This window comes from Salmo salar, chromosome ssa04, assembly GCF_905237065.1.
Source record: "Salmo salar chromosome ssa04, Ssal_v3.1, whole genome shotgun sequence".
In the NCBI taxonomy this organism is placed as follows: Eukaryota; Metazoa; Chordata; class Actinopteri; order Salmoniformes; family Salmonidae; genus Salmo; species Salmo salar.
Genome location: NC_059445.1, coordinates 90,111,846 through 90,124,418, shown reverse-complemented (window position 1 = coordinate 90,124,418; position 12,573 = coordinate 90,111,846). Strand labels below are relative to the sequence as shown.

Genomic DNA, 12,573 nt, shown 5'->3' with positions numbered 1-12,573 from the left:
TAGGTTCTGGAGTGTGTCTCTTCTAGGTTCTGGAGTGTGTCTCTTCTAGGTTCTGGAGTGTGTCTCTTCTAGGTTCTGAGTGTGTCGCTTCTAGGTTCTGGAGTGTGTCGCTTCTAGGTTCTGAGTGTGTCTCTTCTAGGTTCTGGAGTGTGTCTCTTCTAGGTTCTGGAGTGTGTCTCTTCTAGGTTCTGGAGTGTGTCTCTTCTAGGTTCTGGAGTGTGTCTCTTCTAGGTTCTGGAGTGTGTCTCTTCTAGGTTCTGGAGTGTGTCGCTTCTAGGTTCTGGAGTGTGTCGCTTCTAGGTTCTGGAGTGTGTCTCTTCTAGGTTCTGGAGTGTGTCTCTTCTAGGTTCTGAGTGTGTCGCTTCTAGGTTCTGGAGTGTGTCGCTTCTAGGTTCTGGAGTGTGTCTCTTCTAGGTTCTGGAGTGTGTCTCTTCTAGGTTCTGGAGTGTGTCTCTTCTAGGTTCTGGAGTGTGTCTCTTCTAGGTTCTGGAGTGTGTCGCTTCTAGGTTCTGGAGTGTGTCGCTTCTAGGTTCTGGAGTGTGTCTCTTCTAGGTTCTGGAGTGTGTCTCTTCTAGGTTCTGGAGTGTGTCTCTTCTAGGTTCTGGAGTGTGTCGCTTCTAGGTTCTGGAGTGTGTCTCTTCTAGGTTCTGAGTGTGTCTCTTCTAGGTTCTGAGTGTGTCTCTTCTAGGTTCTGGAGTGTGTCTCTTCTAGGTTCTGGAGTGTGTCTCTTCTAGGTTCTGGAGTGTGTCTCTTCTAGGTTCTGAGTGTGTCGCTTCTAGGTTCTGGAGTGTGTCTCTTCTAGGTTCTGAGTGTGTCTCTTCTAGGTTCTGGAGTGTGTCTCTTCTAGGTTCTGGAGTGTGTCTCTTCTAGGTTCTGGAGTGTGTCTCTTCTAGGTTCTGGAGTGTGTCTCTTCTAGGTTCTGAGTGTGTCGCTTCTAGGTTCTGAGTGTGTCGCTTCTAGGTTCTGGAGTGTGTCTCTTCTAGGTTCTGGAGTGTGTCTCTTCTAGGTTCTGGAGTGTGTCTCTTCTAGGTTCTGAGTGTGTCTCTTCTAGGTTCTGGAGTGTGTCTCTTCTAGGTTCTGGAGTGTGTCTCTTCTAGGTTCTGGAGTGTGTCTCTTCTAGGTTCTGGAGTGTGTCTCTTCTAGGTTCTGGAGTGTGTCTCTTCTAGGTTCTGGAGTGTGTCTCTTCTAGGTTCTGGAATGTGTTGGTTTAGGTTATATCTCATGAAAGCCTCATGAAAGCTAGACACCAGAAGAGACAGCAGTGATAATGAAGGCTAGACACCAGAAGAGACAGCAGTGATAATGAAGGCTAGACACCAGAAGAGACAGCAGTGATAATGAAGGCTAGACACCAGAAGAGACAGCAGTGATAATGAAGGCTAGACACCAGAAGAGACAGCAGTGATAATGAAGGCTAGACACCAGAAGAGACAGCAGTGATAATGAAGGCTAGACACCAGAAGAGACAGCAGTGATAATGAAGGCTAGACACCAGAAGAGACAGCAGTGATAATGAAGGCTAGACACCAGAAGAGACAGCAGTGATAATGAAGGCTAGACACCAGAAGAGACAGCAGTGATAATGAAGGCTAGACACCAGAAGAGACAGCAGTGATAATGAAGGCTAGACACCAGAAGAGACAGCAGTGATAATGAAGGCTAGACACCAGAAGAGACAGCAGTGATAATGAAGGCTAGACACCAGAAGAGACAGCAGTGATAATGAAGGCTAGACACCAGAAGAGACAGCAGTGATAATGAAAGCTAGACACCAGAAGAGACAGCAGTGATAATGAAGGCTAGACACCAGAAGAGACAGCAGTGATAATGAAGGCTAGACACCAGAAGAGACAGCAGTGATAATGAAGGCTAGACACCAGAAGAGACAGCAGTGATAATGAAGGCTAGACACCAGAAGAGACAGCAGTGATAATGAAGGCTAGACACCAGAAGAGACAGCAGTGATAATGAAGGCTAGACACCAGAAGAGACAGCAGTGATAATGAAGGCTAGACACCAGAAGAGACAGCAGTGATAATGAAGGCTAGACACCAGAAGAGACAGCAGTGATAATGAAGGCTAGACACCAGAAGAGACAGCAGTGATAATGAAGGCTAGACACCAGAAGAGACAGCAGTGATAATGAAGGCTAGACACCAGAAGAGACAGCAGTGATAATGAAGGCTAGACACCAGAAGAGACAGCAGTGATAATGAAGGCTAGACACCAGAAGAGACAGCAGTGATAATGAAGGCTAGACACCAGAAGAGACAGCAGTGATAATGAAGGCTAGAAACCAGAAGAGACAGCAGTGATCAGAGCAGCATAGTATCTTTATTCTTTCAGATTAAAGCCACAGAGATAACAAACAGCTGAGAGGAAGGTTTATTCTAAAGAATATACTGTATATGCATCTAATAAAGCAAAATTATTCAACTATAATGTGTTTTCATCATAGCTTGTAGATAATAGAGATACTGTTTTGATGCTGTAAGGGCTGTCCTCATGTTGCAGTGCGCCAGTCGGGAGATAAAGAATCGGGACACTTCAGTCTTCAGTTACAGTAAAAGTCCCAATTCTGGATAAGAGAAGGGGAGAAGAGGAGGAGAGGAGTGGAGAGGAGAAGGAGAGGAGAGGAGAGGAGAAGAGAGGGGGAGAAGAGGAGGAGAGGAGCGGAGAAGAGGAGGAGAGGAGAAGAGAGGAGGGGAGAGGAGAGGAGAAGAGAGGGGGAGAAGAGGAGAAGAAGAGCGGAGAGGAGGAGAGGAGAAGAGAGGAGGGGAGAGGGGTGAGAAGAGGAGGAGGAGAAGGAGGACAGGAGAAGAGAGGGTGAGAAGAGGAGGAGAGAAGGAGAAGGAGGACAGGAGAAGAGAGGGTGAGAAGAGGTGGAGAGGAGCGGAGAGGAGGAGAGGAGGAGGAGGAGAGGAGAGGAGGAGGAGGAGAAGAGAGGAGAAGAGAGGGGGAGAGGAGAGGAGGAGGAGGGGGGAGAGGAGGAGAGGAGGAGGAGGAGAAGAGAGGAGAAGAGAGGGGGAGAGGAGGAGAGAGAGAGAGAGGAGAGATGCCTAATATTCTATATCAATTGATTTTGCGGAAAAATGATTAATTATGTGTGTGTGCGTGTTTGAACACCTACATCAGTCATGACCTCGTTGGTAGCTGGCATGAGAGCGTGTGTCTCCTCGACGACGCTGCTGGGGAAATGTCCCAGTCTTGCTTCCTGTTCCCCGTAGTACGACCCCTGGACCTGGTTAAAAACAACAAAAAAACACGCACAGAACAAATGTAAGTCTTCAGGTCTCAAGCTTAAACATCACTGATGGTTGAACTGCTCTGTTACAATATCTCAACATAATATATTACAGTCTGATATCAGACCACAGAACAACATAATATATTACAGTCTGATATCAGACCATAGAACAACATAATATATTACAGTCTGATATCAGACCATAGAACAACACAATATATTAATATGTATAAATACTACTATAAATAAATACTACTATAAATAAATACTACGATAAATAAATACTACTACAAATAAATACTACTACAAATAAATACTACTACAAATAAATACTACGATAAATAAATACTACTACAAATAAATACTACTACAAATAAATACTACGATAAATAAATACTACTACAAATAAATACTACGATAAATAAATACTACTACAAATAAATACTACTACAAATAAATACTACTACAAATAAATACTACGATAAATAAATACTACTACAAATAAATACTACTACAAATAAATACCACTACAGATAAATACTACGATAAATAAATACTACTACAAATAAATACTACTACAAATAAATACTACGATAAATAAATACTACTACAAATAAATACTACTACAAATAAATACTACTATATATAAATACTACTATATATAAATAATACTGCATATAAATAATACTATATGTAAATACTACTATACATTCACATCTCAAGAAGCACCAACACTTGCACACCACACACGCTCACACACACACACACGCTCACCCCCACACACACACCCCCACACACACACACACACACACACACACACACACACACACACACACACACACACACACACACACACACACACACACACACACACACAGACACAGACACAGATCCTTACGCTGCCAGCCCAGAACATGTTTCCTCGGTCCTTCAGCAAGGCGTAGACATAGACCACCTGACCCTGACGCAGAGAGATGAACCGGCAGTCTCCAGGGTAGTAGTCCTCTAAGGCACGGGCGATCAGGATGGGGTCTAACACACACACGCACGCACAGGCGCACACGCACACGCACACACACACACACATAAACACACACACGTAGTACAATCAGTATATGATTGTAGTTGTTGAAGAAGCACAGTTATGGTAGTATTATATTAACTTACTATAGTAACAGTAAGGAGGAACAGAGGTTTTAACTTTCCAACGTGCTGCATCCATGGCAACAGCTTCGGTCCCGCACACAAAGGGTACAGAAAAGAGAATCTCTCATTGAAATGCATATATTTTAGTACTGCTTTAAATGGTTTAAAATATATTTTCATATAATCACATATTCTATCTATACTCAAGTAGATCCCTGACTTCTTTGCAACACGGAACCCTACTAATCCATCACGACTGGTCTAGTCGATGTAACCACACGAGGAGGCTATAAAAGACTTCCTCCGTCGCGACGTCCCTCTCAGGCCCTTCTGCTAGCTTGCTAGCCCCGGCCTGTTAGCTGTCTGAATCGCCGTGTCTCTAGCCAGCCTAATTACTCACTGGACCCCATGATCACACGGCTGCCCATGCCTCTCCCTAATGTCAATATGCCTTGTCCATTGCTGTTCTGGTTAGTGATTATTGTCTTATTTCACTGTAGAGCCTCTAGCCCTGCTCAATATGCCTTAGCTAACCCTTTAGTTCCACCTCCCACACATGCAGTGACGTCAGCTGGTTTAAATGTTTCTCGAGGCAATATCTCTGTCATCAACACTCAATGCCTATCCCATCTGGATTACTGCAACTCGGTGTTGGCTGGGCTCCCTCCCTACTATAGACCACCCTCTGCTCCTAGCTGTGCCCTGGACACCATATGTGAACTGATTGCCCCCCATCTATCTTCAGAGCTCGTGCTGCTAGGTGACCTAATCTGAGACATGCTTAGCACCCCGGCCATCCTATAATCTAAGCTTGATGCCCTCAATCTCACACAAATGATCAATGAACCAACGAGGTACAACCCCAAATCCGTAAACACAGGCACCCTCATAGATATAATCCTAACCAACTTGCCCTCCAAATACACCTCTGCTGTCTTCAACCAGGATCTCAGCGATCACTGCCTTATTGCCTGCATCCGTAATGGGTCTGCAGTCAAACGACCACCCCTCATCACTGTCAAACGCTCCCTAAAACACTTCAGCGAGCAGGCCTTTCTAATAGACCTGGCCCGGATATCCTGGAAGGATACTGACCTCATCCCGTCAGTAGAGGATGCCTGGTTATTCTTTAAGAGTGCTTTCCTCTCCATCTTAACCTGTTGGGGCTCGGGGGCAGTATTGAGACATTTTGAAAAAAATATGTGCCCATTTTTAACTGCCTCCTACACCAACTCAGAAGCTAGGATATGCATATTATTAACACATTCGGATAGAAAACACTCTGAATTTTCTAAAACAGTTTGAATGGTGTCTGTAAGTATAACAAAACTCATATTGCAGGCAAAAACCTGTGAAAAATAGATTTAAAAATTTTTTGAATTTTGTGACTGTACTATTTAGTGTCATTGTTTTATAGATACCATAGTGAGAAAGGATTCATTTCGCAACACCTACGGCTTCCACTAGATGTCAACGATCTTTATAAAGTTGTTTGAAGCGTCTATGATAAACAGAGAGCAAATTAGAATCCAAGGAAGTTGACATGTCATCACTTCATTTTTTTGCGCCTGCGCATAAATCTGAGAGACGTGAGTTTGTCATCATTTTTTATCTAGACATAGGATAGGTTGTGTGAAAATATTACTGATGTTTAACGTTAAAAATGGACCAAAAGATTAATGCTAAACAACATTTGACATGTTTGAACGAACATAAATAGATTATTTACTAGTTTCTTTTAGCTTTTCGGCGTGATTTTACCAGCCCCACACCACATTTTGTGGGAGCATAATGAACGCTAAGTACTTGGTGTTATTTGGACATAAATTATGAACTTTGTCAAAAGAAACCACATTTGTTCGGGACCTGGAATGCCTTCCGGACCTGGGATCCTGCCTTCTGATGGAGATAATCAAAGGTAAGGGGGTATTTACAATGTTATTATCGATTTTAGATGATGCTAACTGTATAGCATAGCCTGTTGTTCTTAGCATAGCACCCCGTTTATTGCAAAATGTGATTTCCCAGTAAAGTTATTTTGAGATCTGGCCATTCGGTAGCAATTACGAGATGATAATATATTATTCTTTGAATGACAATATTATAATTTACCAATGTTTTCGAATAGTAATTTTGTTATGTTCACCGGAAGCATTTCAGAGAAGAAAAAAATCTGAATTTCACGCTACTGTAAAATGCTGTTTTTGGATATAAATATGAACTTGATGGAACAAAAAATGCATGTATTGTATAACATAATGTCCTAGGAGTGTCATCTGATGGAGATTGACAAAAGTTAGTGCATAATTCAAGCTGGTTTCTGCTTTTGGTGATGCCTGACCTTGAATTGAAAATGGATGTTTGTACTTTTGTGGCTATGTACTGTCCTAACATAATCTAACTTTATGCTTTTGCCGTAAAGCCTCTTTGAAAATCGAACAATGTGGTTAGATTAAGGAGATGTTTATAATTTAAATTGTGTAAAATAGTTGATTGTTTGAGAAATTGAAATTATTAGATTTTTGATGTTTTGAATTTCCAGCCTTGTTAGCAATCCCGGCTCGGGGTTCATTGCTAACCTGTAGCAATAAGCATGCCCCATTAAATTTTTTTTTAACCAGGAATACATATAGCCCTTGGTTCACTCCAGACCTGACTGCCCTTGACCAGCACAAAAACATCCTGTGGCGAACTGCATTAGCATCGAATAACCCCGTGATATGCAACTTTTCAGGGAAGTTAGGAACCAATATAAACAGGCAGTTAGGAAAGCTAAGGCTAGCTTTTTCAAACAAAAACTTCCATCCTGTAGCACTAAATCAAAAAAAGTTCTGGGACATAAAGTCCATGGAGAATAAGAGCACCTCCTCCCAGCTGAGGCTAGGAAGGCTAGGAAACACTGTCACCACCGATAAATCCACTATAATTGATAATTTCAATAAGCATTTTTCTACGCCTGGCCATGCTTTCCACTTGGCTACCCCTACCCCGGTCAACTGCCCTGCACCCCCTGCAGCAACTCACCCAAGCCTCCCCAATTTCTCCTTCACCCAAATCCAGATAGCTGATGTTCTGAAAGAGCTGCAAAATCTGGACCCCTACAAATCAGCCGGGCTAGACAATCTGGACCCTCTCTTTCTAAAATTATCTGCCGAAATTGTTGCAACCCCTATTACTAGCCTGTTCAACCTCTCTTCGTATTGTCTGAGATTCCCAAAGATTTGAAAGCTGCCGAGATCATCCCCCTCTTCAAAGGGGGAGACACTCTAGACCCAAACTGCTACAGACCTATATCTATCCTACCCTGCCTTTCTAAAGTCTTCGAAAGCCAAGTTAACCTGTTAGGGCTAGGGGGCAGCATTTGCACGTCTGGATAAAAAAAATGTACCTGATTTAATCTGGTTACTAATCCTACCCAGTAACTAGAATATGCATATACTTACTATATATGGATAGAAAACACTCTAAAGTTTCTAAAACTGTTTGAATGGTGTCTGTGAGTATAACAGAACTCATTTGGCAGGCAAAACCCTGAGACATTTTCTGACAGGAAGTGGATACCTGATGTGTTGTATTACCTTTAAACCTATCCCATTGAAAAACACAGGGGCTGAGGAATATTTTGGCACTTCCTATTGCTTCCACTAGATGTCACCAGCCTTTACAAAGTGTTTTGAGTCTTCTGGAGGGAGATCTGACCGAACAAGAGCCATGGAACGATGATGTCCCATTAGACACCTGGCGCGCGAGTTCATGTTGGGTACCCTCGTTCCAATACGTTATAAAAGAGTATGCATTTGTCCACCTTGAATATTATTCATGTTCTGGTTAAAAAGGCCCTAATGATTTATGCTATACAACGTTTGACATGTTTGAACGAACGTAAATATATTTTTTCCCCCTCGTTCATGACGAGAAGTCCGGCTGGCTTAGATCATGTGCTAACAAGACGGAGATTTTTGGACATAAATGATGAGCTTTTTTGAACAAAACTACATTCGTTATGGACCTGTGATACCTGGAAGTGACATCTGATGAAGAGAATCAAAGGTAATGGATTATTTACATAGTATTTTCGATTTTAGATCTCCCCAACATGACGTCTAGTCTGTATCGCAACGCGTATTTTTCTGGGCGCAGTGCTCAGATTATTGCAAAGTGTGATTTCCCAGTAAGGTTATTTTTAAATCTGGCAAGTTGATTGCGTTCAAGAGCTGTAAATCTATAATTCTTTAAATCCTTTAAATGACAATATAATATTTTACCAATGTTTTCTAATTTTAATTATTTAATTTGTGACGCTGACTTGACTGCCGGTTATTGGAGGGAAACGATTTCCTCAACATCAATGCCATAGTAAAACGCTGTTTTTGGATATAAATATGAACTTGATAGAACTAAAAATGCATGCATTGTCTAACATAATGTCCTAGGAGTGTCATCTGATGGAGATTGTAAAAGGTTAGTGCATCATTTTAGCTGGTTTTATGGTTTTGGTGACCCTGTCTTTGACTTGACAAAACATTACACACAACTCTTGTAAATGTACTGTCCTAACATACTCTAAATTTATGCTTTCGCCGTAAAACCTTTTTTAAATCGTAAAACGTGGTTAGATTAAGGAGATGTTTATCTTTCAAAGGGTGTAAAATAGTTGTATGTTTGAAAAATTTGAATTTTGACATTTATTTGGATTCAAATTTGCCGCTCTTGAAATGCACCTGCTGTTGATGGAGTGCACCACGGGTGGCACGCTAGCGTCCCACCTAGCCCATAGAGGTTAACAAACAGATTACCGACCATTTCGAATCCCACCGTACCTTCTCCGCTATGCAATCTGGTTTCAGAGCTGGTCATGGGTGCACCTCAGCCACGCTCAAGGTCCTAAATGATATCATAACCGCCATCGATGACAGACATTACAGTGCAGCTGTATTCATCGACCTGGACAAGGCTTTCGACTATGTCAATCACCACATTCTTATCGACAGACTCAACAGCCTTGGTTTGTAAAACGACTGCCTTGCCTGGTTCACCAACTACTTCTCAGACAGAGTTCAGTGTGTCAAATCGGAGGGCCTGTTGTCCGGACCTCTGGCAGTCTCTATGGGGGTGCCACAGGGTTCAATTCTCAGGCCGACTCTCTTCTGTATACATCAATGATGTCGCTCTTGCTGCAGGTGATTCTCTGATCCACCTCTACGCAGATGACACCATTCTGTATACCTCTGGCCCTTCTTTGGACACTGTGTTAACTAACCTCCAGACGAGTTTCAATGCCATACAACACTCCTTTCGTGGCCTCCAACTGCTCTTAAACACTAGTAAAACCAAATGCATGCTCTTCAACCGATCGCTGCCCGCACCTGCCCGCCCGTCCAGCATCACTACTCTGGACGGTTCTGACTTAGAATATGAGGACAACTACAAATACCTAGGTGTCTGGCTAGACTGTAAACTCTCCTTCCAGACTCACATTAAGCATCTCCAATCCAAAATTAAATCTAGAATCTGCTTCCTATTTTGCAACAAAGCATCCTTCACTCATGCTGCCAAACATACCCTCGTAAAACTGACCATCCTACCGATCCTCGACTTCGGCGATGTCATTTACAAAATAGCCTCCAACACTCTACTCAACAAATTGGATGCAGTCTATCACAGTGCCATCCGTTTTGTCACCAAAGCCCCATATACTACCCACCACTGCGACCTGTACCCTCTCGTTGGCTGGCCCTCGCTTCATACTCATCGCCAAACCCACTGGCTCCAGGTCATCTACATGTCTTTGCTAGGTAAAGCCCCGCCTTATCTCAGCTCACTGGTCACCATAGCAGCACCCACCCGTAGCACTCGCTCCAGCAAGTATATCTCACTGATCAACCCCAAAGCCAATACCTCCTTTGGCCGCCTTCCCTTCCAGTTCTTTGCTGCCAATGACGGGAATGAATTGCAAAAATCACTGAAGCTGGAGACTCATATCTCCCTCACTAGCTTTAAAGCACCATCTGTCAGAGCAGCTCACAGATCACTGCACCTGTACATAGCCCATCTGTAAACAGCCCATCTATCTCCCTCAACCCCATATTGTATTTATTTATTTTTCTTGCTCCTTTGCACCCCAGTATCTCTACTCGCACATTCATCTTCTACACATCTATCATTCCAGTGTTTAATTGGTATATTGTAATTACTTCACCACCATGGCCTATTTATTGCCTTTACCTCCCTTATCTTACCTCATTTGCACACACTGTATATTGACTTTTCTACTGTATTATTGACTGTATGTTTGTTTTACTCCATGTGTAACTCTGTGTTGTTGTATGTGTCGAACTGCTTTGCTTTTTCTTGGCCAGATCACAGGTGTACATGAACTTGTTCTCAACTAGCCTACCTGGTTAAATAAAGGTGAAATAAAAAATTAAAAATTAAAAGTTGGTGAAATGTCGATTTCAACTGGCTACAACAAGTGCATGCATGCAGGTGTCTCGTGCTGTAAAAAGGCACGAAAAATGGCATGACATTGGCTGCTAAGTAATACTAATAGCAGCTAATATCGACAAGATTTATTTGAGGTACTTTAGCTAGCTAAACTAAAAAGTGGAACTTTTATAATGTCATGTATAGGCTACCACCTAGCAAGCTTAAAACAAATTACGAAATTGGTTTGGTCACAGAAAATGGGAGCAACCTTCCCGCTAGCCTTGATTGGCTAGATGTTCTTTACAATTCGGCCATCAGATTTGCCACCAATGCTCCTTATAGGACACATCACTGCAATTTATACTCCTCTGTAAACTGGTCATCCATGTATACCCGTCGCAAGACCCACTGGTTGATGCTTATTTATAAAACCCTCTTAGGCCTACCTTCCCCCTATCTGAGATATCTACTGCAGCCCTCATCCTCTACATACAACACCCGTTCACTCCCCCCTATCTGAGATATCTACTGCAGCCCTCATCCTCCCCATACAACACCCTTTCTGCCAGTCACATTCTGTTAAAGGTCCCCAAAGCACACACATCCCTGGGTCGCTCCTCTTTTCAGTTCGCTGCAGCTAGCGACTGGAAGAAGCTGCAGCAAACACTCAAACTGGACAGTTTTATTTCCATCTCTTCATTCAAAGACTCAATCATGGACACTCTTACTGACAGTTGTGGCTGCTTTGCGTGATGTATTGTTGTCTCTACCTTCTTGCACTTTGTGCTGTTTTCTGTGCCCAATAATGTTTGTACCATGTTTTGTGCTGCTACCATGTTGTGCTGCTACCATGTTGTGTTCCTACCCTGCTGTGTTGTCATGTGTTTCTGCCTTGCTATGTTGTTGTCTTAGGTCTCTCTTTATGTAGTGTAGTGTTGTCTCTCTTGTCGTGATGTGTGTTTTGTCCTATATTTATATATTTTTTGTGTCTAATCCCAGCCCCTGTCCCCGCAGGAGGCTTTTTGCCTTTTGGTAGGCCATCATTGCCAATAAGAATTTGTTCTTAATTGACTTGCCTAGTTAAATAAATAAAGGTTAAATAAAATACAAATAAATAAATTGTCTGAGATAATGAGTGGGCTGGAAAGTGCCGAGAGATGAGTTCGGAATTGGTCTGCCAAATAGCACGTTTCTGTCTATTTGAGCTGATCCTGTGTAACACGGCTTTTTTAAATGTATCACGTAGTAGAACTGCATAACTGTTGCTCTCCACATTCTGGAGGACCGAGTTTTGAAATAAGTGGAATTAGAGAATGAAAGCTAAGGAGATGGAGAAAACACATGTATCCGGATTACATCTTCAAACTAAGGGCAACCATGGCATCTGTGACAGGGAGAGGCGTCCATCCATGATGTATATGTGTAAGACAGTCTAGCTAGCTACATTTTCAGATATTACACATTTCTAATTTTGAAAGAAAGTCATTTTCATTTCGAGTTAATGTGTACTGTTAACTAGCTAGCTAACGTTAGCTGGCTGGCACTCTAGCTGACGTTACGTGTATGGTCTTATTATTCGTATCTCAGAGCCATTTGCTTGGCTAGCTATAGCCTAATGTTAGCTAGATAACATTAAAACTGGTTGGTTAGCTACCTGCAGATTCATGCAGGGTAGTAACGTCATGAGTTGGGATTGTGGTTCATTGTTTACTTAGCTAGCTAGCTACACGTCTTAATAAAAGACTCCACAAGTA

The 12,573-nt window shown here is 42.4% G+C and overlaps 1 protein-coding gene across 2 annotated transcripts in view; it reads right to left on the bottom strand.

Annotated features, from left to right (window-relative positions):
• Positions 1–2,315: 2,315 nt before the first annotated feature.
• Positions 2,316–12,573, bottom strand: part of mia (MIA SH3 domain containing) — a 36,325-nt gene continuing 26,067 nt past the window's right edge. The window contains exons 1-4 of one of the 2 annotated variants that reach the window (XM_045716227.1): positions 4,415–4,484; positions 4,146–4,279; positions 3,131–3,241; positions 2,316–2,578 (exon numbers count right to left, since the gene is read on the bottom strand). In XM_045716227.1, the coding sequence (XP_045572183.1) occupies positions 2,555–2,578; positions 3,131–3,241; positions 4,146–4,279; positions 4,415–4,469 (324 nt within the window). In that variant the 5' untranslated portion in view covers positions 4,470–4,484 and the 3' untranslated portion in view covers positions 2,316–2,554. 2 annotated transcript variants of the gene reach the window in all.